Below are 24,654 nucleotides of genomic sequence, written 5' to 3' on the forward strand. Positions count from 1 at the left end.
TTTAAGATGCAGTCTTGCTCTTGTTGCCTAGGCTAAAGGGCAGTGGCACAATCGTGGCTCACTGCAACCTCTGCCTCCCAGGTTCAAGCGATTCTCCTGCCTCAGCCTCCCAAGTAGCTGGGATTACAGGCATGTGCCACCATGCCGAGGTTATTTTGTATTTTTCATAGAGATAGGGTTTCTCCATGTTGGTCAGGCTGGTCTCAAACTCCCAACCTCAGGTGATTCGCCTGCCTCGGCCTCCCAAACTGCTGGGATTACAGGCCTGAGCCACCGCACCCAGCCTAAATTAAAACTTTTAAATTTTTTATTTAAAGTAAGACAGAGTGAGGTGTCTCACTCTGTCACCCCAGCTGGAATACAGTGGCATGATCATAGTTCACTGCAGCCTCAACCTCCCAGGCTCAAGCAATCCTCCCACCTCACCCTCCCTAGTAGCTTCATGTGGGACTACAGACATGTACCACCATGCCCAGCTAATTTTTTTTTTTTTTTTTTTTTTAGAGATGGGCTCTCATTATGTTGTCCAGGCTGCTCTCAAACTCCTGGGCTCAAGTAATCCTCCTGCCTCACCCTCTCAAAGTTCTCAGATTATAGGGGTGAGCCACTGTACCCAGCCTAAGATTTATTTTGATATAATAATAATTATAAACCTGACATGATTTGATACAATACTACTTTAAAAACTAGACTCTCTAGTTTTGATGACAGAAAATTATTTATAAGAACAAAACAGCCTTCATATTGGAAGATGGCTTTAATGGGAAAAGGACATAGTTGTTTTTGTGTACAATATAAAAATCCACCATTTATTTTATGGAGTGAAAATATTAGTTAATATTTAATGATTTAAAATACATAGTTTTACAATATAGAAGGTTATTTTTAAAAATAACTTACAGAAGTCGTAGTGCTATTTTCACTGTGAACTACAGCCAGTTTGTATCCTGACAAATGTTTAACAACCAGCTTTCCAGGACTGGGGGTGAGAGGAAGCCTCTGATGGTAGATTTTCTAATTTTCATGATGTAAAAACTCCCACCATGGCTGATTTGAAGCTCCCAACATGTTGTCACTGAGAATAGAACTGAAAAGAGATATGCATAGAACACCATGACATGGTATTTTACTGTATTGATACAATGACTTGAAAAACTTTCCAGAGCATAGATAATAGTAACACAATAAAATAGTTAGGAGATGATGAGATTTACGCTTTTACCTCCCTTTTAAATATAATTATATTTTTATATAATTGTAAGTTTATGTAATTCAATTTTTAAATCCTGGCTATGTTTTACAAACTTCTGACAAGTTCCTGAAATTTTAACAGTCAGTTCTAACAAGCCTATACAAGTCAACTTCAGCACACTACTGAGCCCATATCTTATATTAGGAATTTGGGTTGCAGTTGACCCCTGCATAAAAATCCCAGCCTGTCTACACTGAAGCGTCTAGAGGTAGATAGGCTTTTGACATAGCTGAATTTGGGGTCTCAAATTACTTCCTTAGTAATTACTCTTTCTATCTCCTGACACAACTCTCCTCCATTTGGTTTCCTTCTCCAGCAGGCTCATTCCATGAGGCAAACAGTTAGCTCCAAGTAATTTAGGTTACTGGCCTTTATATATTCCATCTCACAACAGCCAGGATTCTTTCTGTTTCAAGTCCATCTCAGTCCCTGAAGTAAGACTATGATTGGGCCCTGCTTATATCATATGCCTTCCTCTGAATCAGTGATTATGTCTAGGGTTTTGGGGAAACTCTGACCAGTTTGGATCTCCCACCCAGGGGATGGAGGGAGTGGAGGCCCCAGTTGACAGCCCCAGTAGAAGTGGGGAGAGGTACTGCCCTAAAAATCAAAGTGTTGTTATCAAAAGAAAGGGAAAGTGAGAGAAATCAAAACCAACAGATGTCTACCGCATTCTGCTTACAAGTGCATTTTTATTTTAAGGGTTTGTTAAGGAATGTGGGCATGAGGGGCCAGAAGACTGTCTTTCTCATCACAGACACTCAGATTAAAGAGGAAGCTTTTCTAGAGGATATCGACAGTGTGCTCAATACAGGAGAAGTGCCTAACATTTTTGCAGCAGATGAGAAACAGGAAGTGATGGAGGTAAATGCTTTTGGGGAAGTGCTGCTCCTAGCACAAAAACTTTATTTCTTGAAACCATTTCTCTGCTCTTCAGGATAAATATAGTTTGTACATATGATTTTGTGTATAATTAAAAATTTAAAGTATATTAGTTTAATACATCATTGTTTGGTGAATTTTAAATTACTTCTACCATAGTTATGAGGCATAATTTTTATAACCCCTATCTTCATAATAATGGCAGTTTGTTTCACCTGTTTAATATTATTTAGCGTGTTTTATGAGTGATTAGAGATTTTTAAATCATCTCTTAAGGTTACATTGATGTAAGAAAACATGATTTTAATGCTACTTTATTAGTCTGTGGTTTACACGGGTTAGTAAATTTTTTATAAGTTTTAATAAAACTACCTTATGGGTTTGATACATCTGAAAGTCTTGTTTGTGATTTAACTGACAAAAAATACAATTGTGACGTGTCCACTACTGTCATATACTTTAACCCTCATTTCTTTTTTTTTTTTTTTTTTTTGAGACAGAGTCTTGCTCTATTGCCCAGGCTGGAGTGCAGTGGCACAGTCTCAGCTCACTGCAACCTCCACCTCCCAGGTTCACGCCATTCTCCTGCCTCAGCCTCCCAAGTAGCTGGAACCACAGGTGCCCGCCACCATGTCCGGCTAATTTTTGTATTTTTAGTAGAGACAGGGTTTCACCGTGTTAGCCAGGATGGTCTCGATCTCCTGATCTCGTGATCCGCCTGCCTCGGACCCCCAAAGTGCTGGGATTACAGGCATGAGCCACCTCGCCCAGCCACTTTAACCCTCATTTCTAAGATGAAAGTAATGCCACACTTTCTCATTACCATAATCACTTTAACCCACAAAATATATCACTCACACCTGGATATTTAATTCCCAACCTCCAGCCATAACATCTGGAGTGAAATGGACTCACACTTTCAAGTACTCTGTTTTTCTCTTCCATGAAATGGCAGCACAGATAAGAGTTCTTCCTACATGGGGTTGTTGTGAGGTTTGAGAATCAAACAAAATAAAGCACTTATGTAGTGTCAGGCACTTACACAGCCCTCAGTAAATGGTGCATTACCAGTTTATGGTATGGAGTGTGAAAGGATAAAAGAGGACAAAACAACAACAACAACAACAAAAACCCATGTTCTTTGCTTTTATCTGGGATATGTCAGAGATGTGACCAAGGCTGCGAATTAGTGGTGTTCTCCCGATTTATAGGAGAAATGTGACCTCCATATGCCCATCCAAGGAATAGTCACCTCTGGGGAATGGAATTTCCTAAGCTTTGCTAGGCTTTTCTGCTGCTTTAGCTATTATCTATCTTTTCTTCCCATCACTTTGCTGTTAAACTTTTCCATTGCTTCACTATTTCTGTTTCATATTTGCTATTTTATATACATCTATATTTTTTAAACAGGATCATATCCTATATACCGTTGCAAAATTTTTTTTTAGTTATTTTATCTTGCTTATCTTCCCGTAGCACAAAATACACTGTGTGTGTGTGGGTGGGTTTTTTTTATTTGTTTGTTTGTTTTTCCTAGAGATGAAGTCTCACTGCTCTGTTGCCCAGGCTGGAGTGCAGTGGTGCAGTCATAGCTCACTGCAGCTTCGAATTCCTGGGCTCTTACCTCAGCCTCCCAAGAAGCTAGGATTCCAGGCATGAGACACCACTTTATTATTTTTAACTGTTGTAAAACATCCACATATTAGCATGTTATACATTTACAACTAGTTCCTTAATGATTGATACTTCAGCTGTTTACATTTTTTTCTCTTAAAAACAATGTAAAATTATATTTGTATACATCTTGGTGAACTTTTGTGATTATCTTTATAAGGTAAATTCTTGGCAGATAACTTGTTTTTAAATTATAGAATTTTGGAGTTGGAAGAGGTTTTCTAAGTACAAACTATGTCAAGGCCATTCTGTTGATATAAAACCAAAATTTTACAGATATTTACAGGGTGCAATAAAACTTCTTCATATTCTAATATCCACCAATCTCATTACCCAGCTTATCTATTTTTATTTACAAAGTTTTTATTTTCTGATATTCCCTAGGGTGTTCGCCCAGTAGCTCAGGCTGGCAATAAACATGATGAACTCAGTCCCTTAGCTCTGTTTGCTTTCTTTGTGAATCGCTGCAAAGATAATCTTCATGTCGTGGTGGCCTTTAGCCCCGTTGGAGATTCCTTTCGAAATCGCTTGAGACAGTTCCCATCCCTCATCAATTGCTGTACCATTGACTGGTTTCAGGTTTGTAATTTTTCTTGGTTGGAGGGGAGGGCAAGTAACTCTTTTGGAATTTTACTGAAATATTTGAAAAACTTTATTAATATACATTCAGCAAGTGTTTCTTGATCACTTACTGTTATGACAGGCGTAACGTTCAGCACCAGAGACTGATAAGACTATATGATCCTCACTAGGAGCTTACACTTGTAGACTGGAAGAGAGAAAAAGCAGTCAGTAATCATGATTATATAAGAGAGCCATAATGTTGACGTGCAAAGGGTATACATACAAAGGCAGTGAATTTCTGAGGCATGAAGATGAATTAGTTACATAGAGGGGGAGTATATTAGGAATCAATAGGAAATTTGTATGTAAAGAAATTTATTATGAGGAATTGGCTCATATGATGATGAAGCCTAAAAAGTCCCAAGATCTGCAGTTGGCAGGTGAAAGCCCAGGAAAACCAGTGATGTAGTTCCAGTCTGAAGGCCAGCAGGCTCAGGAGCCAGGAAGAGCCAATTCAGTCCAAGTCTGAAGGGAGGAAAAAAAAATAATGTCTTAGCTTGAAGGCAGTCATACAGGAGGAATTTGGGGGAGGGTCAGCATTTTTGTTCCGTTGGATTGAACAAAATTGGACAAGGACAATTGGATGCAGCCCACTGACATTAGGGAGGGCACTCTGCTTTACTCAGTCTATAATGATTTAAGTGTTGAACTCATGTAAAAACACCCTCACAGAAACACCCAGAATCATGTTTGACCAAATATCTGGGAACCTCATAGCCCAGTCAAGTTGACACATAAAATGAACCATAATTAGAGAATAGTACTGGGAAAAGGAGAAGGGTGGGGAGAGGATGGCTCATCTGCCCCACTGAAAATTGTTTGGTATAGCTGGCTGGCATTTTAAGGGCAGCAGCAGTTGAGATGGAGCTTTGGGTGGGTACCAGGTTACAAAGACATTGGCAAGGTATTCCCAGGAATTTGGTTTTATACCAGAGATATCACAGTAGCATCAACATATTTTTAGATAATCTGCATTTAGGAAAAAAACCAAAACAGTTGGAAGCTGTGTGGTGGGTGAATTGGAGTAGGGCAAAACAAGAGACAGGAAAACCAACTGGGCAACAATTTCAGTCGTGCTGGAAGCAAATGATGAAGGCCATTGCCTCACCTAAGACAGACTGTCACTGTCTGTGTAAAACCATTTGGTATTCATACTCTTGAGAACAGTAGCTCATGGTACCTTCTATTTAATTGTTTTATGCCCAATAGAATGTGGACTGTGCATTGACCCTGGATAATTTTTTTTAAAAAAAATAGTTTCTGGTACTGATTTGTTTTATTCTCTTTGCCTATTTATTATCAACTGCATTCTGGTTTTGTTTGGGAAATCACCCTCCGTGTAGCTATGTATCAGAGGGACTGAATCATGGTTGGTCTAAGTCAATATATATATATTTTTGAGACAGGATCTCTGTCGCCCAGGCTGGAGTGCACTGGTGCAATCACAGCTCACTGCAACCTCTGCCTCCTGGGCTCAAGCAATCCTCCCACCTCAGCCTCCAGAGTAGCTGGGACTATAGGTATATGCCACCATGCCCAGCTCATTTTTAAATTTTTTATAGAGACAGGGTTTCTCTATGTTGCCCAAGCTTGTCTCCCACCTCAGCCTTCCAAAGTGCTGGGATTATAGGCATGAGTCATTGTGCCTGACCCTAAGTCAATATTAGTGCTCTCAGTCAGGCATGGTGGCTCACGCCTGTAATCCCAGCACTTTGGGAGGCTGAGGTGGGTGGATCACAAGGTCAAGAGATGGAGACCATCCTGGCCAACATGGTGAAACCCCATCTCTACTAAAAATACAAAAGTTAGCTCAGTGTGGTGGTGCACGCCTGTAGTCCCAGCTACTCAGGAGGCTGAGGCAGGAGAATTGCTTGAACCCAGGAGGTGGAGGTTGCAGTGGGCCGAGATTGTGCCACTGCACTCCAACCTGGCAACAGAGTGAAACTCCATTTCAAAAAAAAAAAAAAAAAAATATATATATATATATATATACACACAGACACACACATATATATGTATATATATATTTATATATATATGTATGCTTTCATTTCTCTTGCTAGTGATTGTTTTATGCCTGAGCCCATGTATGAACCATTCCTTGCCAATGGGTCTTGAGGTAAAGTCTGCTGGGGAACTTTGGGGAAAAAAAGTATTTTCACTATAAAAGGAGTCACATGGTAAGAAAAGGGCCTTTTTTGTCTCTCAATCTTGTTGCTTGAGAATGTGATGCCCATAGCTGCAGCAGTCTTCATGTCACCATAATGGGACAAGCCCAAGGATGAAATAAAGTGCACTGAGAAAGGGAACAACAAGACAGAAAGAACGTGAATACTTGATAATACAGTTGAGCTTCTAAATGAAGCAACCATGGAAATACCCTACTTCTGGGTATTACTCTATAAGAATATGCATCTTCTTTTTTTTGAAGATACAGTAAGACTGGTTTTCTGCCTCTTTAGTCGTAAATATTCTAACTGCTACAGATAGTATTAAATATGCATGATTATTAGCAGGATGATTAAAAATGAAGCACCCAGAACATAAATATAAGCCTCTGTAATGTTTGTTTGTTTGTTTTTTCCTGTGGACCTGCTTTTTAATGGAGGGGACAAAGAGTGAATAAGATAAAGAAGTAAATATACACAAGATAAAATATACATGAACTGGTGACAAACACTAAAGGGAAGACTAAAACAGGAAGAAGTGCATGGGAAAGGTGGGGGAAGAGAAAGAGGATGTTGTAATTTATTTTATTTATTTATTTTTTATTATACTTTAAGTTTTAGGGTACATGTGCACAACATGCAGGTTTGTTACATATGTATACATGTGCCATGTTGGTGTGCTGCACCCATTAACTCATCATTTACATTAGGTATATCTCCTAATGCTATCTCTCCCCCCTCCCCCCACCCCATGTCAGGCCCCAGTATGTGACATTCCCCTTCCTGCGTCCAAGTGTTCTCATTGTTCAATTCCCACCTATGAGTGAGAACATGCAGTGTTTGGTTTTTTGTCCTTGTGATAGTTTGCTGAGAATGATGGTTTCCAGCTTCATCCATGTCCCTACAAAGGACATGAACTCATCCTTTTTTATGGCTGCATAGTATTCCATGGTGTATATATGCCACATTTTCTTAATCCAATCTAAGCCTCTGTAATGTTTTTTAATGATGTGTAAGTTATATGACATTTAACCTGGCATTTTATCAAATTTCACTAATCTTTAGAAGTTCTTTAGAAGTCTCTTTTTAGATTTAAAATATGTATTGGTACAATTGGATCACATGAATATAACAATCTATTAATAAAAAATGCATACACTGGCAGTATGTGCTTAGGCTAGACACCAAAAAAAATTGGTCTTAAAATGCATATTGTCTGCCACAAAGGAAAAAAATTATAAGCATATTATTGAAACTAAATGAAAGGAAATCTGGAAAATACTCAGTGAGCAAATAAAGATTAATGATATGCCATGTGTTGGTAAGTGCTGAGAAGAAAACTCAGTATAAAAGACAGAGTAATGGGGGAAGGAATGCTGTTTATATAAAGAATGCTCTGGGAAGGCCTTCCCGATAAGTCAGTATATGAGCTTGGATGTGAAGGAAGTGAGAGCATGAACCACATGGAGGTCTGAGGGAAGAGGGTTCTGGTCAGAGGGAAAAGCACGTCCAAAGACTCAGAGGTAGGAGCATGCTTGGCATATTCCAGGAAAGCCAAGGAAGGAACCATTTCACTAAGATGGAGAGGACTGGCTAGGAAGCAAATTTATAGGGAAGAAAATTTAGAAATCAACTTTGGACGTTATAGTAGAAATTATGATGGTCTCCCAGTAACAGAAACCCAAACTAAACACACTGGGTTTTTTAACTCTCATATGAAAAAAAAAAATCTAAAGGTAAGCAGAGTGGGGCTTTTGTGGCTTAACAAAGTCATGAGGATCCCAAGTTATTTCTGCTTTACTCTCCTTAGCATGTGATTTCCATTCTCAAAGTAACTTAGGACCTGAGGTGGCTGCTGGAGTGCCATTGTTCACAACCATGTTCCAAACAAGAAGTAGAAGAATGAAAGTAGGCCAAAAACGATATCCCAGCTCTATATAACTCTCTAAAAAGTCTTCCCTGAAGTCCCCACCCAACAACTGCTTATGTGTCATTGGCCATTCTGAATTCCAAGGGAGTCTAAGAGATTGAGTCTTTTAGCTGGGTATATTGCTATCTAGAATAAAATTGGAGTCCTAAGGAAGAAGGGGCTAGTAGATATTGGGTGGGCAACTAGCAGCTTCTGCCACTGTCATGATAAATTTGGGATGCCTACTAGACATCCAAGTGGAAGAGTTGGGAAGACAGTGTAATATATCTTTGATAACTAAAATTTCATTGATCCTTCCTTTATATTATCCTTTTTTCATTTTAATATATAAGAATATTAGGTCTTTCAGAGACCTCAGTCCCTCTTATTCTATTTTCTTCATTAAAGTTTTGATTTTCTCAACACCAAATTTTTCTCCCATACAAAGTCATGTAACTTATTATGCATTAACTTATGGAGTTGGAATGAGACTACTGTTCATCTTAAATTTCAAGTGTTTTTCTTTTTCTTATTTTTAGTCATGGCCTGAAGATGCTCTTGAACGTGTAGCTTTGAAATTCTTAGAAACACTGGAGCTTACTGAGGTTGAACGACAAGAGATAGTTCCAATCTGTAAACACTTTCACACCTCCATTATGGATCTTTCAGAAAGGTTAATATTAGTAAATTTAAAAATGACAATGAAGGGATTTGTGAAGCCCATTTCCAAATTAATTCACATGTATTTGCTATCCCCTTTCCTACTGTACTTAACCTGGTTTACGTGATATCTTGGGTCTCTTACCAAGTTAGATCCTCCTGGCTTATGAAACATGTGAAATAGTCTGATTCTTTCTTGTTGTAGTTCATCTTTTATTAGACATATTTGTTGATTTGTGGGTTTTTAAAAGATAGGATCTCACTTGATTTGTGTATTTTAAATATGTCACCGCTAGTTGATATTTTAAAGACAAGAAATTATAATGTGGTAATATGTAGGATTCTAGAGTCTTAAAATGTTCAAGTACTCAGTAGCTTCTGTATAAAATGTAATCTTTATTAAATGTCTGTTAATGGTATGTTGCATTTACCTTTTTGTAAAATCCATTACTTAAAGTGAGCTATGTTATCTGCCTCTCTTTTAGGTTCTTGCATGAGTTAGGACGACATAACTATGTTACTGCTACTTCTTATCTTGAACTCATTGGTTCATTTCGACAGCTTTTGACACAGAAGCGACAAGCTGTCATGGAAGCAAAACAACGATACGTGAATGGGCTTGACAAATTAGCTTTTGCTGAGTCTCAGGTAAATTTGATGAGCTGCTCAAAATGGTAATATATACTGAGAAGTATAAGAAATAATAATACAAGCTACAGTTTATTGAGAATATGTGATATGCCAGGCTCTTTGTTGTGTCTTTCACATCTATTCCTTCAGTTATTCTTCGTAACAACTCTATAAGGTAGACACTTTTATGATCCTCATTTTACAAGTGAGTACAGTAAGTTTTACAGAAGTTCAATAAGTTGCCTAGACCACACAGACTCAAATATATCATGTTTTATTTTTAATTAATTTTTTACCATTTAAGAGAATACAAGTTTAGGTCGCTTTTTATTGTAAAAGCTGGTTAAATATAAGATTTGTGGTTTTTTTAATGAGTCAAGTGATAGTAATACTTACTAGTGTTAGTTCAACATAAGTAATAGAGGTTTGGTTGGCTGATCTTTGTATCATATGTCATGCACATAGTATATCAGGAATACTCTGAGATGCTGCTTTGTTTTCAATCTACATTTCTTCCATGGTGACTGCATTCTCCTACTGAGGTCTTTTGTGAAGAAAACTAGCCCACACTTTTTTTTTTAGATGGAGTGTCACTCTGTCACCCAGGCTGGAGTGCAATGGTGCAATCTCGGCTCACTGCAGCTCCACCTCCCGGGTTCAAGCAATTCTCCTATCTCACCCTCCCAAGTAGCTGGGATTACAGGCACATGCTGCCACACCTGGCAAATATTTTTATTTTTAGTAGAGACGGGATTTCACCATGTTCCCTAGGCTTGTCTCAAACTCCTGAGCTCAGGCAGTCCACCTGCCTCGACCTCCCAAAGTGCTAGGATTACAGATGTGAGCCACCGTGCTTGGCCCTGGCCCACACTTACATAGTTTTGTTTATCATGCAAAGAACTAGAACAAAAAGTTAAGATTTTCTGCTCCAATACTTTTATGGATACATTTAAATTTCTATTTTCTGCATTTGGTTTCAATAGCAATTATAGCAATGGAAACTTTAATCATATTATAAACTGTTTCTTTAGGTTGGTGAAATGCAAATGGAGCTTGTTGAATTACAGCCCAAATTGGAGGAAGCTAAAATTGAAAATGCAAATATGATGCAGGTAGAGTATCCTGAATGTTTTTGATGTCAAAGGACAATTGAAATACATAAAATTAGCCTTCAAAATAAGGGTTAATGTTTTGCTACTAGACTTTAGAGACTTTACCCTTTTCCATTGACTGGCTATCTCACTGGGTCCAACGTGTGTTCTGTCTTTTTTGAAGGAATTTGTGAAGCCCATTTCCAAATTAGTTCACATGTATTTGTATTTATCCTCATTTTATTATAGACCCTTCTATCCTTCAAAATGATATGTTAGATTCCCTAATTTTCAAATATTCTTTTGTCTAGGATTGAGAAAGCAATAGGGTGTTTGAGAAATTGTCTTCATCTTTCACTTCTTTAGGTTATTGAGATAGAGTCTGTACAAGTAGAAGCGAAAAGACAATTTGTGAAATTGGATGAAGAGATAGCCAGTGGGAAAGCTGAAGAAGCCCAAGCTCTGAAAAATGAGTGTGAAAGTGACCTAGCTGAGGCGATTCCAGCCTTGGAAGCAGCTCTGTCTGCACTGGATACACTTAAGGCAAGTGTCTGAATTAGCTACTTTGTGTTTCATCAACCAAGGGAAGCTGAATATGGGTATTTGGCTTATTAGAAGTGGCTGTATTTCAGTGGGTGATATTATATTGTTTTTGTCCAATCAAATGAAACTTGCCTCTTAACAGTTTACCTTTGATATATTGTTGTTTTTATTTTATTGTATTGTATTTTATTGTATTTTATTTTATTTTATTTTATTTTTTGAGACAGAGTCTCACTTTGTTGACCAAGCTGGAGTGCAGTAGTGCAATCATGGCCCACTGCAGCCTCCATCTCCTGGGCTCAAATGGTTCTCCTACCTTAGCCTCCTCAGTAGCTAGGATCACAGACACACACCACTATGCCTGGCTAATCTTTTTAAACTTTTTTTTTATAGAGACAGGGTCACCCTATGTTGCCCATGTTGATCTCAAATTCCTGGGCTCAAGCGATCCTCCCACCTTGGCCTCCCAAAGTGCTGGGATTACAGGCATGAGCTTCCGTGCCTGGCCTATTTTTGCTTTTTATATATTATTTATAATTTTCATTCAGGATATTCTAGTGGGAATGAGACGAATAGACTCCAAGAGGCCAAAGTGGTTCTGTACATGGACCAGCAGGCGTATGTTAAGTACAGTGTGGAGCTAGTCTTCTGCAGCCTCCTGGACTTGCATACACAGAAAAACTTAAAGGCCATTTCCAGTACAGCTGTGAGGGGCACCTATCTGTACCACATTATGTTGTACGTAACTTTTTACAGGTCTTTAGGCAAGACCAGAACAACTGCACCAAGCACAGCAGGAGAGATAGCATCTGTTGAGTAGGGAGTCAACATTGTATTCAGGTCCCATTCTTTGCCTTTTTTCCTAATCAATACTCTTTCATGTAACAGGCCTGACAAGACTGTAAACTCAACCTATGGATAATTCAGCATCTCACAGGATCAAACTCTGATTTTTCAGTAACATCAGCCCTGTAGTTATAAGACAAGATTATTTTACGGCATTTATAGAAATTTCCTAGTGCTGTGAATCAGGAATTTAAAACTCTGAGCTTATTATATTCTTTCTTCATGCTCTCAGTACTTTTTTTCTTTTCTTTTCTCCTTTTTTTTTTTTTTTTTTTTTAAAGACAGGGTCTCACTCTGTCACCCAGGTTGGAGTGCAGCGATGTGATCACAGCTCACCACAGCCTGAAACTTTTGGGCTAAAGTAAACCTCCCTGCCCCCCGCCCCAACTCAGCTTCCTGAGTAGCTGGAACTACAGTCACATGACACCATGCCTGGCTAATTTCTGGCACATTTAAGAGTCACTTATTACCCTGTGATCTTTCTGCATTCTCTCCTTAGAGATTTATTACAGCAGCTACTTAGTTTGACAAAGCCTTTTTTAAGAGGCACTCCATTCTAGGTGACCATGAGCATTAATTTAAGTAACTTCTCCTTATGTTCCATGAACTTGCAGCACTCCATCCCCTGATACAGGATTCTTGATGCCTTCAAACTCTCACCAATTTAGATCATTAATATTAGGTTCCCCTTTCATTGAGAGTCTGTTGCTTATACCCTTCCTCATATCAAATGCTGTATTACCTGAGTTAGAGTTCAGTTTCAGAGAAGAGAGTTGGACTTTATTTAGTATAAGTAGACAAAGATTCTTCAGGGAATTTTATAAATGGATTACAGAATTGTTGGAAGAGGTAAAAGAATCAGTTCCCAGGCTGAGCTTCCAGGAATGACTCACAAAGCCACGCTGCAGAAATGGTCTACTAGAGCAGCTGTCTCTCTGAGTAGGAAGCCTGCAGAGCTTCCTACACTGCCACGTAACCTCCACTATAATCTATATTGTCACAATGGATGTCTCGCACCCTGCCACTCACCCCATTTATTATCTGAATTCTAGTATCACTCAAGTGATCTGGAATCTAATTCTCACCCAGAACTCCAGTTGCATGAAAAACTAAGATATATAGTTGTTAGCTTTCCAGCATTTGCATCTTGCAAGAAATGTCAGAAATATATTGGAGTGGGTAAGTGAATCTATACTATCTATTATAACAATATATACCTTTTTAGAAAATAGGTTTGGAATTGGGACGTACCTCTTCTTTCATCTTCTTCAATACAACTAATATATATAAGCAAATATAGAGTTAAGTCTTTGTCTAAATTAGGATTCTTAACCTAGGTTCCACGTATGGGTGTGGTATGTGACTGTATATGTGAAAAATTATATTTTCTGGTGGATTTATAGCTGCCATTATATTCTCATAGGCATCTATGACTGACCCCTCCCAACATTTGAGAACCATTAGTCTTAATCTGTGCTGAATTCTCTTTTGCTAATTCTTTCATAACCTAAAGTAAAAGAAAAAAAACAACTTTGATTTCAAATAAAAAGGGATGCTTTTATTATTCCCCAACATTACTTTAAAATTTTTCATTATTTAAAAGTAAACTATTCTGAAGATGTCCTGTTTGTTTTTTGTTTTTTTCTTTTAGCCAGCCGACATTACGATTGTGAAATCAATGAAGAATCCTCCATCTGGTGTTAAACTAGTTATGGCTGCTGTTTGTGTCATGAAAGATATAAAACCAGAAAAAATTTCAGATCCTTCAGGGACTGGAGGCAAGGTAATAACTTGACACAGATTTGAATCATATTCATGAATGTATAGAACTTGTCAGCAGCAACTATTATCAAATATCAACAGTACCCAAATTAGGGAAGAAACATTGTTTTCCAGATATTGTCTGTATATATTCCAGGGTAAAGCTAAGACAATGTAGTGTCAAAAAACGTGGTTCCAGACCAGTCTGGCTAACATGGTGAAACCCCGTCTCAACTAAAAATATATAAATTAGCCAGGTGCAGTGATGGGCACCTGTCATCCCAGCTACTCAGGAGGTTGAGACAGGAGAATTGCTTGAACCCAGGAGGCAGAGGTTGCAGTGAGCCAAGATTGTGCCACTGCACTCCAGCCTGGGTGACAGAGTGAGACTCCAGCTCAAAAAAAAAAAAATGTGGTTCTAGTTGCTTCCATCTCCTTTTCTGTCTATGCAGAATTCTCCACTACCATGGGCTTGGAACTAAATGAACACTGAGATACCTGTACTTTTCCAGCTAAGATCCTTTCTGGGTATTCCAAAAAATCTGAGTTAAGCAGTATAGCAAAGTTGTTAAAAGCATGTGCCCTGGAGCTAGAATGTCTGTATTCAGAAATCCGGACCCCACTAGCAGTGTGACCTTGGTTAAGGTATTTAACATGTGTGGAATTCCATTAAAAAAAGACACGGTACTCATAGTATCTACCTCAAAAAGCTAGTGAGAGAATTAGATTAGTTAATACATATAAAGTTCTTAGGTATAAAGCCTCACGAACAATAAGTGCACAATAAATGTTAGCTGTTATTATTACAGTTATTATTCAAGGATACATCCTTTAAAAAGGAAGGCATAGTATTCATTCTAAACTGAATTTACAGACTAATTTTCTTCTCAGGTTTTTTTAATACCTGGGTTTAAATTCTTGAATTAAAGAATTAGATTTTTTTTTTTTTTTTGGCCATTCTGTCCTTCATTGAGATAATAAAGAAAATAAATAGGCTCTTACCTTATTAAGTTATTCTCATTTACACACACACACACACACACACACACACACACACACACACACACACACACACACACACACACACACACACACACACACACACACACACACACACACACACACACACACACACACACACACACACACCCCTCCCTCCCTATCAGGCTTCCAGAAGTAGAAAAAAACTTTCAGCTGGTTATTTCAGCTCTTTTGCCAGTATAAGTAGCATGTGCTTTTACCCTATGGTTGGCAGAACAACGTGTACTCTTTGGCCTTCTGCTTTCTCCTTTAATTTCACTTGGAGAGCCTAGGTAAGTGAGGAGTTCGTGTTTAAGAAAAAGTTTGTTACTTTTCTTATTTGAAAGAGTCAAAGAATAAAGGAAAATAAATTTTGAAGTAATAAAAATTTATTTTCTTATATGAAATTGTGATGGCGTTTATGCAAGTAGCTCAGGTTTTCAAAAGAAATAATCACATTATTTTCCTTTCAGTGTTTACTTTTTTAAACAAATTCAGTCTATAAATGCATTTCCATATTTAAAAATATTTTATGTTTAACATGTTCTTGAGGAAAGTCTTAATTTCCAAGGAGATGTAAGTTGATATTTTGAAAGTATATGATTAAGCTGGGCATGGTGGCTCATGCCTGTAATCCCAGCACTTTGGGAGGCTGAGGCAGGTGGATCACTTGAGGTCAGGAGTTGGAGACCAGCCTGGCCAACATGGTGAAACCCTGTCTCTACTAAAAATACAATAATTAGCCAGGTGTGGTGGCAGATGCCTGTAGTCCCAGCTACTCGGGAGGCTGAAGTGGGAGAATCACTTGAACCTGGGAGGCAGTGAGCCGATATTGCACCACGGCACTCCAGCCTGGGTGACAGAGCGAGACTCCATCTCAAAACAAACCAAAAGTATACGATTAGTTTCTCTGGATAATGCCTCTTAAACTTCAAGAAGAAAAATTTTGCATCTAGCATTTTTACTTGCAAATTTAACAAATTTCCATAAATTTTATTTGTAGATATTAGATTACTGGGGACCTAGCAAAAAACTTCTGGGAGATATGAATTTCTTAAGAGATTTGAAAGAATATGACAAGGACAACATTCCAGTGAGTTGCATTGGGTTTTTTTCTATAAATGTGACTTGGCTAAAATGTTTAAGAACGTTAATATGATGCAATAGTTTACAACACATATAGAAATAGTCCATTTTAGGATTAAGATAATTAATAAAGAGATATTACATTTATTAATGATACTATGAATTTTCATAATGTTTAAAACCATTCCTGTCTCAGATAATTAAAAAGTTATTTAATAAGATACTCTTTTAGTGTATAATTGACTTGAAAGAGTTGTCTAAATGTCTTCTTATGATAATTATTAAGAAATCTGATACACAAATTTATGTAAGATTTAAAAAGTGGCCGGGAGCGGTGGCTCAAGCCTGTAATCCCAGCACTTTGGGAGGCCGAGGCAGGCGGATCACGAGGTCAGGAGATCGAGACCAACCTGGCTAACACTTTGAAATCCCGTCTCTACTAAAAATACAAAAAAATTAGCCGGGCGTGGTGGCGGGTGCCTGTAGTCCCAAGCTACGCGGGAGGCTGAGGCAGGAGAATGGCGTGAACCCGGGAGGCGGAGCTTGCAGTGAGCCGAGATCGTGCCACTCCACTCTAGCCTGGGCGACAGAGCAAGACTCCGTTTCAAAAAAAAAAAAAAAAAAAGATTTAAAAAGTATAGCATATTATTTTCTATTCAAATTCTTATTCTTAATGTTTAATTGTTCTTTTCCATTGTTTCCATTTGTTCTCGTATGTCTTTTTTTTGTTTTTGTTTTTTGAGACAGAGTCTCACTCTGTCACCCAGGCTGGAGTGCAGTGGCGGGATCTCGGCTCACTGCAACCTCCACCTCCCGGGTTCAAGCAATTCTCCTGCCTCAGCCTCTTGAGTAGCTGGGATTACAGGCACCCGCCACTATGCCCAGCTAATTTTTGTACTATTAGTAGAGACAGGGTTTTACCATGTTGGCCAGGCTGGCCTCGAACTCCTGGTCTCAAGTGATCTGCCAGCCTTGGCCTCCCAAAGTGCTGGGATTACAGGTGTGAGCCACTGCACCCGGCCTAAACTTGTAAGTCTTTTAATATTTTTGGAAGAAACATTTTGCCTTAATATCTGTAATACATTTGCATATTTTGCTCACAAATATGATGTATTTCTGCTACAATTATGCTTATTTTTAAATTATCTCAAAATACTTATTTTGGCTTTTAAAGCCAACATTAACTTTTTTATACAAATGTTTTTATTGTATATGTTTTTTTTCCATCTGATGATTATGTGATCTATATTGAAATTTTAAAATTTAAATCTTTGTTGTATAGGTGACTGTTATGCAGAAGATTCGTAGTGAATACTTAACGAACCCTGAGTTTGATCCCCCTAAGGTTGCTAAAGCTTCTTCTGCAGCTGAGGGTCTGTGTAAGTGGATTATGGCCATGGAAGTGTACGACAGAGTTGCAAAGGTATTTTGAACATTAGCACCATCTATGTTTTACTAAGATATTCCCAGGAATTAAAATCTGTGCTTATATTTACTGGTTAAGAAGTTTCTCAAAGTGACCACAGAGAGAAGTTGTCCTGCTGTAGTGTATTATCATATATTGATTGCACACCTAGTAGACGAGGAGAATATTTGTGCATAACATAACCTGGTTGGGGCTGGTGTGGGTGGTAGTGATGCAGGAGCAGGGATGATGAGTAGAATTAGTCAGATTTACTTATAGCTTTAGGACCCAGGACAAAAGAGAATTAAGGTTTGATGAGGCAGAAGCAAAGAAAAATCTAAAACATCAAGGGGAAAGTGCCAGATTAAAAAGTTGATTCAAAGGATCAGAAGTAAGAAGATCCAGTAGAGTTAAGAGGCAGAGCATGGAAAGATCCCCTGAAACAAGAACATGCATTGACATAGAACCTTTTATGGAATACCCACTGGGTCCAAATTTCTGGGAGAGCAGAGAATAGTTAAGAGCATTTTGTAAATTTGGCTAGCAGAGGACCAGGGCAACAAAGGCTTTGCCCTTGCAGCTTGCAGAATTCTACCTAAGGAAGAAAGAAATATAAATAAAAAGGTAGAAGAAAATATGTGGTAGCTTGTGTTTAAAACAAGCTCAGAAGATAGAATAGATGATCAAGCTGTAATAATTGGGAAGGTCTTCCTAAATGATATATGTACATGTCCTTATAGAGAGGTAGAGACTTCGTTAATTTCAAAGGAGCAGACCTGAATAAACTTGTTAAAGAAATAAAATTAATTTTATCTAGGATATCTTTCCATTAAACATCTTGTCCCTTCACACAGTAGTCTCATGGTAGCTCAGCTAATTTCCACATGTTCCACAGATGTGTAGAATCTTGTGGATCCTTTCTACAAAGCAGAGAAGCCAAGGCACTCAGGCTTTTTCCTGCCTTCCCACTCTATAACTCCACACTGCCATTTTTATTCTGATACAAGCTGCCCCATGTTGATACAGAAGCATGGGAGGGAAATATGCAGCAGTGTCTTCTCTGAAGTCAGAAGCAGAAAAGGGAGCTTCCTGCTTTCTGTCTACTTATTTAACACATTTTCTTTCATGATTTCAATGCAGCAAAGAGAAAGCAGGGCATTTTGTGTCTGATACACTGCTCTCTCTCTCTTGTCCCTCCCTGCCTTCAGCTTCATTCATGGCAATTTACCAGAAGAGTTAGGTCTGTCTTCTTTCTAACAGGTACACACTGTCTCTGGTCATCTTCTACATTCTTTGTACCAAGGGCTTGGAGGACGCTTGGTGATCCAGTTGGCCAAACTGCATTCTTGATAGCTTGATGAGCATAACAAAAAAACTTTAGGAAATCTCTTTTCTCTCAGTCAAGTGTGGCTTTTCAAGATTTGTTGGGGAAAATTCAGTTTTGGTAGTGAAACTGAGCATCGAGGTTTTCTTCCTTTTTATTTCCACCATCACAGCTCTAATCCTGGCAAGGCAGATGTAAGCGTCAGTCTGACTGGGAAGAAAATCACAAGCTTGGAAAGGAAAAAAAAACACCCAAAACATATTCATGTGTTTAAACAAACACTTATTATTCCATGTTATATGTTTTTCTCTGTTATTTGACAATAGTTAAGTGACACCTACTTATTATTTTGAGACATCTTGTGACATTTTTTGCCACATATTTTGACATTTTGTTAGCCCAGTATAAATTATCTATTTTATAGGTAACAATTTGCTAGTCCAGATTTATCTATTTTATACAATATATAGGTGTATTTTACTTTGTATGTAAAAACAGAAGATTTAAGGCAAAATGTTTATATAATTTATTACAATGCATTTCTAATCCATAATATTTATAAGGGAGGAATTATATAGATATCAATTTTACATAGTACACATCATATCTGCATATATTCTTCCCAAAAAGGTAGTGGCTCCTAAGAAAGCTCGCTTATCAGAAGCTCAGAAGTCTTTAGCTGAGACAATGGAGCTTTTGAATCAGAAGAGAGCAGAACTGGCAGAAGTAGAACATCATCTGGAAAATTTACAAATGACATTTCTTGAGAAAACAGAGGAAAAGGCTGCTTTAGAAGACCAGGTGGAACTCTGTGCTAAGAAACTTGAAAGAGCCTCACAATTAATTGGAGGACTGGGTGGAGAAAAATCAAGGTCAGATTTCTATTTGTTTTAACAAGATTTAGGAACGTCAGCCTTGAATATGTGACCTTCTTTGGGTATTTATTGTGATTACTGATTTTACAATGGCTGGTTGAGAATGTGGGACATTCTAGAAGACACCTGGCCAGGCTTTTCCAAACAAGGATATCAGTCTTGAGGATGGTGTTTACAAATTGCTTTCACATGGTCTTTTAAAAGAGGCAAACAAGGCAAATGGTAACCATTTTTTAAATCCAAGTGGTAAGTATGTAGTTGTTTGTTGTACAGTTCTTTCCAATTTTATGTACGTTCAAAATTTTTTGTAATGTTTGGAGGGAGTAGTGAATGCATGGTTCATTGGTTAAATTTTATGTTAAGGAAGATATAACTGGCTTAATCTAACAAAGCTGGTAAGCTTTATTCTAATGTATTTACTTGGATTGGACAGCCAGCTATTTCATTTATTCTATTTGTTGAATTAATAGCATGATAAAGTAATAATATATCTTTGACAAGACTTTGTAGTACAGATTAGATAGTTTTGGAATACACTTTTTTATTGTATGGGTTTCATTAAATGGAAAAAATACCAATCTTAATATGTCAGCTTCTATACAGCTTAAATGTAATTTTTGGTAATGAATTGCAAATGTTCCTATGTTTTACAGTCTAACAATAAATACTAAAACAAATAGCACAGCCACTAGACCAAATCATCCAAGAGAAAATTATTAGGCAAAATGTTGGTGTTTGGGTTTTTTTGTTTATTTGTTTTTGTTTGTTTTTGCTTTTTCTGAAGGGCCAAGTCCTCTAAGAAATGTCTAATATTCTAATAATGAAAGGAAGATTGTCATTCACATAATTTAGATACATGTTATAGCATATAAGAGCTAGAAGGGTTCCAACCTCATTTTACAGATAAGCAGGTGTCCAACATTTTATAGCTTTTTGTTACAGAATTGGACTGGAAGCCCTTGCCCTTTCAATTACTGTCTCACATCATTCTCTGTTGTAAATCTGTTTTGCCTTTGGTTGATGGCACAGATGGTCGCAAGCTGCAGATGACCTTCAGATAACATATGAAAATTTAACTGGCGATGTCTTAGTATCAGCAGGAGTAATAGCTTACCTTGGTGCTTTCACTTCTGGCTTTCGACAAACATGTACAAAAGATTGGAGCATGTTGTGCAAGGTAGTGGATTTATATTTTGTAAGTCTTGTTTTAGAACATCCAAAGTATGTTTTGGGATATTTTGGGGGAAAGGATGATAATAACAGCAGAAAAGAAGAAATAACTGAAAACATGGGGTCTTTCTTTTTTTGCTTCTTGTTTCATCAGTAAAATACTTCCACCATTCAACTTTTAATTTCTTTTCTTTCTGTTCCTTAGAGTTATTAAATAATGCCTAGTGACAATTAAACCAATATTTTAATTTAAAAAATATTTCAGTTAACAAGGTGAAGGAAAACAGATTTTTGTTTATTTCTTACAGAAGAAAAAAATCCCATGTTCAGAGGAGTTCTTGTTGAGTAAAACCCTGGGTGATCCAGTAAAAATTAGAGCTTGGAATATTGCTGGATTACCAACAGATACATTTTCCATAGATAACGGAGTGATCGTTAACAACTCTAGGCGTTGGTAAGAAATATAAACTATTTATTTTTTCTGTTGTTTTATTTGAAAGTTTTCAAACATATAGAAACATTGAAAGAATTTTATCATAAGCACCAATATAACTACTACCTCCTAGATTCTGCAATTAACATTTTAGTATTCTTGCTGCTTTATTATGTACCTGTCCTTCCCTCTATCACTCCATCAACCCATGTTTTAAAATGCATTTCCATGTAAATGGCAGACATAGGTATACTTCCTTCCAGATACTTCAGCATGCATATCATCAACTAAAGTTCAATATTTGCTTATGTTTTATTCTTTTGAGGTAAAATTTACATACATGAAATACACAAAACCATACCGTTCAGTGAGTTCTAACAAAGATAACACACCGGTGTAACCCAAATCTCTATCAAGATACAAAACATGACTACCACCAGGGAAGTCTCCTTATGTTCCTTTCCAGTAAATCCCTACCCTCATCCCACCCCAGGAAATAATTGTTCTGATTATTTCCCACCATAGGTTAGTTTTGCCTAGGTTATTTTTGTATGGATTACTTCTAGAATTTCATATAAAGGAATCATAATGTATACGTTATTGGCATATTTTTTTCTGAGATTTATCCATGTTATTGCATGCATTGGTACTCTGTTCCTATTTTTTGTTGCTGAGTTCCATTTTATGAATATATCACTGTTTATGTATTCTCCTACTGATGGACATCTGGACTATTTCTAGTTTCTGGCTATACAATGTACTTGTTTTAACTAGGTATTGCTACCCATCTTCAAGATACTATAACTTGATAATTTATGCAATTTCATGGGTACCTTTTTTATTTGCTATCATTGTTAGTCTGATAATTATAAAAACTTTTCAAATGGCCTTTATTGTTATCCTTTTATTTATATCACTTTGAAAAACTTGGAAAACTACTTTCCTTTGAGAAATAGTTTTCTATAATGGTTATGTAGTGACACTATCATCTAATTTTAAAAGTCTTTTCATGGGACTGTGTCTCAAATATGCTGTGATAGGTACTATGGAGCTCTTAGATTTATCAGGTACTAGTCTAAGTGCCCTACATCTTCACAATGTCCTGTGAGTTAGGTATTATTATTATCCCATTTTATAGATGAGGAAATTGAAGCCCAGAATGATTTAGTAATTTTAAATTAGTAAAGATAACTTAGCGAATAAGTGATAGAGTCAGAATTTGAATCCAGGCAATCTGACTTTCAAATCCTTGCTCTTAATTACTATGCTGGAGTGAATTGTGGAATAGGATATCACACTCACTGCCTTTAAAACCATAATGGAAATTTCAGTCTTCTTTTAGATGAGATAAATTAAAGATATAAGGAAATCTAACATCCTGAAAGTTTGAGTTATTGTTTGTTTTATATTCTTTGCAAATCTTTCTGGAAGCTTCAAAACAACTAACTCCTGTTTATATTGTCAGTATTGTTTTAATAAAATAAGAATGTATATAATCATATATTGAGTTTGTGCTCAAAACTTTACTTGAGAGCAAAGATACTTAGGTTGAAACTTCTAAGCAATAAGCAAAATTTAATATAATCTGAAAAAGAATATATTTTAGTTATAAAAAATGTGTTCTGTGGTAGAGCAGAGATCATTCTGTTTAGCAGAATATTAGACCCTTGTGTCGGTTAATTCTGTTTTAGAACCCATTTCCATGTGTTTCATGACCATTCAGATTGTTTAAATTGCAGTTTAGAAAATGCTGTTGTGGGCTGGGCACGGTGGCTCACGCCTGTAATCCCAGCACTTTGGGAGGCTGAGGCAGGCAGACCAGAAGGTCGGGAGTTGAAGATTAGCCTGGTCAATATGGTGAAACCCCATCTCTACTGAAAATACAAAAAAAAAAAAAAAATTAGCCAGATGTGGTGGTGTGCGCCTGTAATCCAGCTACTCAGGAGGCTGAGGCAGGAAAATCGCTTGAACCTGGGAGGCGGAGGTTGCAGTGAACCAAGATTGCACCACTGCACTCCAGCTGGGGTGACAAAGCGAGACTCTGTCTCAAAAAAAAAAAAAAAAATCAGTTGAGTAATATAGATTAACTGTAACCACTGAGTCCAATTTCTAATTCCTGTGAAAAACATCTGCTTGGTCTAGCTTAGGACAAATATTCACCTTAGGTCTAGTAACTTACAGCTGCAGGGCCCAAGCCAGAGTAACAAACATGAGTATTGAAGACCAGGAGTGTAGTTCTCAGAAAAAGAGTCATGACCTGGAAAAGCAGTATACTTTTTACAATTAGGACTCTCGTGTTTGCTTCCTTCTTTTTGCATTTTTGGACATGAAGAAAGGTAATTTTATTTATTTTTATAATGATAGCCATTTACTCCAGCACTGTTTGTTGAGTTATCCATTATTTCCTCACTGCTTTGTCCCTTTAGTCTTTCTAATTTTAGTGAGGACTTGTGAATTGCTTTTAAAATGACTTTCTTTTTCTTTCTACTTTTAATCACAGTATTTAGATCATTTACGTTTAGTGGAATTATTGATACACTTAGATTTAAATCTACCATCTTGTTCTTTTCTATTTGTCTCCTTTGTTCTTTGTTCTTTTTTCTTTTTCTACTTGGATTTGGATTAACTGAATTTTTTTTTATGATTCCATTTTATGTCCACATTGGCTTATTGGTTAAACACTCCCTATTTTTAGTGTTTGTGCTAGTGTTTATAATATCATCCATCTCTAGTTCATTACTGAATATCTTCAAATAATTTTATGCTATTATATATGTAGCGTAAATATCTTTCAACAGTATAATTCTATCTCTTTTCTGTCTTTTGTGCTGTTATATATTTCACTTTTTCATATGCCATAAATTCTATAATACATTCTCTTTATTTTTACTTTAGACAATAATTTATCTTTTAGAGTGATTAAATATAAGAAAAAAGTCTTATGTTTACCTTCATCTTTTTCCCATTTTGGGAACTCTTAATTTCTTTGAGTTTCTGTTTGGTTTCACATTTCTTCTGCCTGAAGAATGTCCTTTAACACTTCATGTGAACAGGTCTACTGGCAGTGAATTCAGCTTTTTTCTTTTTCTGGTCTAAAAAAATCTTTTAAAAAAATTAATATGCCCTCTCCCCCTCCCCCTCCCTCTCCCCTTTCTTCGGTCTCCCTCTCCTTCTCTCCCCTTTCTTTGGTCTCCCTCTCCTTCTTTTTTCGGTCTCCCTCTGTTGCCAAAGCTGGACTGTACTGCCGTGATTTCGGCTCACTACAACCTCCCTGCCTCGGGCTCCTGTGATTCTCCTGCCT

General features: G+C 37.2%; 1 protein-coding gene across 7 annotated transcripts in view; it reads left to right on the top strand.

Annotated features, from left to right (window-relative positions):
- The window catches only part of DNAH12 (dynein axonemal heavy chain 12), a 269,970-nt gene that overhangs the window by 163,806 nt on the left and 81,510 nt on the right, over window positions 1-24,654 (top strand). For 4 of the 7 annotated variants that reach the window (XR_010139196.1, XM_054552001.2, XM_054552002.2 and 1 more), the window contains exons 44-55: window positions 1,955-2,116; window positions 4,193-4,387; window positions 9,049-9,182; window positions 9,655-9,817; window positions 10,831-10,911; window positions 11,257-11,437; window positions 13,935-14,062; window positions 16,064-16,153; window positions 17,429-17,569; window positions 19,506-19,747; window positions 20,780-20,927; window positions 21,229-21,374. Coding sequence is in view for 6 of the 7 variants with exons in the window: in XM_054552001.2 (XP_054407976.1) it covers window positions 1,955-2,116; window positions 4,193-4,387; window positions 9,049-9,182; window positions 9,655-9,817; window positions 10,831-10,911; window positions 11,257-11,437; window positions 13,935-14,062; window positions 16,064-16,153; window positions 17,429-17,569; window positions 19,506-19,747; window positions 20,780-20,927; window positions 21,229-21,374 (1,811 nt within the window). In the remaining variant the exon portion in view is untranslated. Of the gene's footprint in view, window positions 1-1,954; window positions 2,117-4,192; window positions 4,388-9,048; window positions 9,183-9,654; window positions 9,818-10,830; window positions 10,912-11,256; window positions 11,438-13,930; window positions 14,063-16,063; window positions 16,154-17,428; window positions 17,570-19,505; window positions 19,748-20,779; window positions 20,928-21,228; window positions 21,375-24,654 lie in introns of those variants that run through there. The other 3 variants (XM_054551999.2, XM_063722056.1, XM_054552004.2) reach the window with 2 other exon arrangements.

The sequence above is a fragment of the Pongo abelii genome, chromosome 2 (genome assembly GCF_028885655.2).
Source record: "Pongo abelii isolate AG06213 chromosome 2, NHGRI_mPonAbe1-v2.0_pri, whole genome shotgun sequence".
In the NCBI taxonomy this organism is placed as follows: Eukaryota; Metazoa; Chordata; class Mammalia; order Primates; family Hominidae; genus Pongo; species Pongo abelii.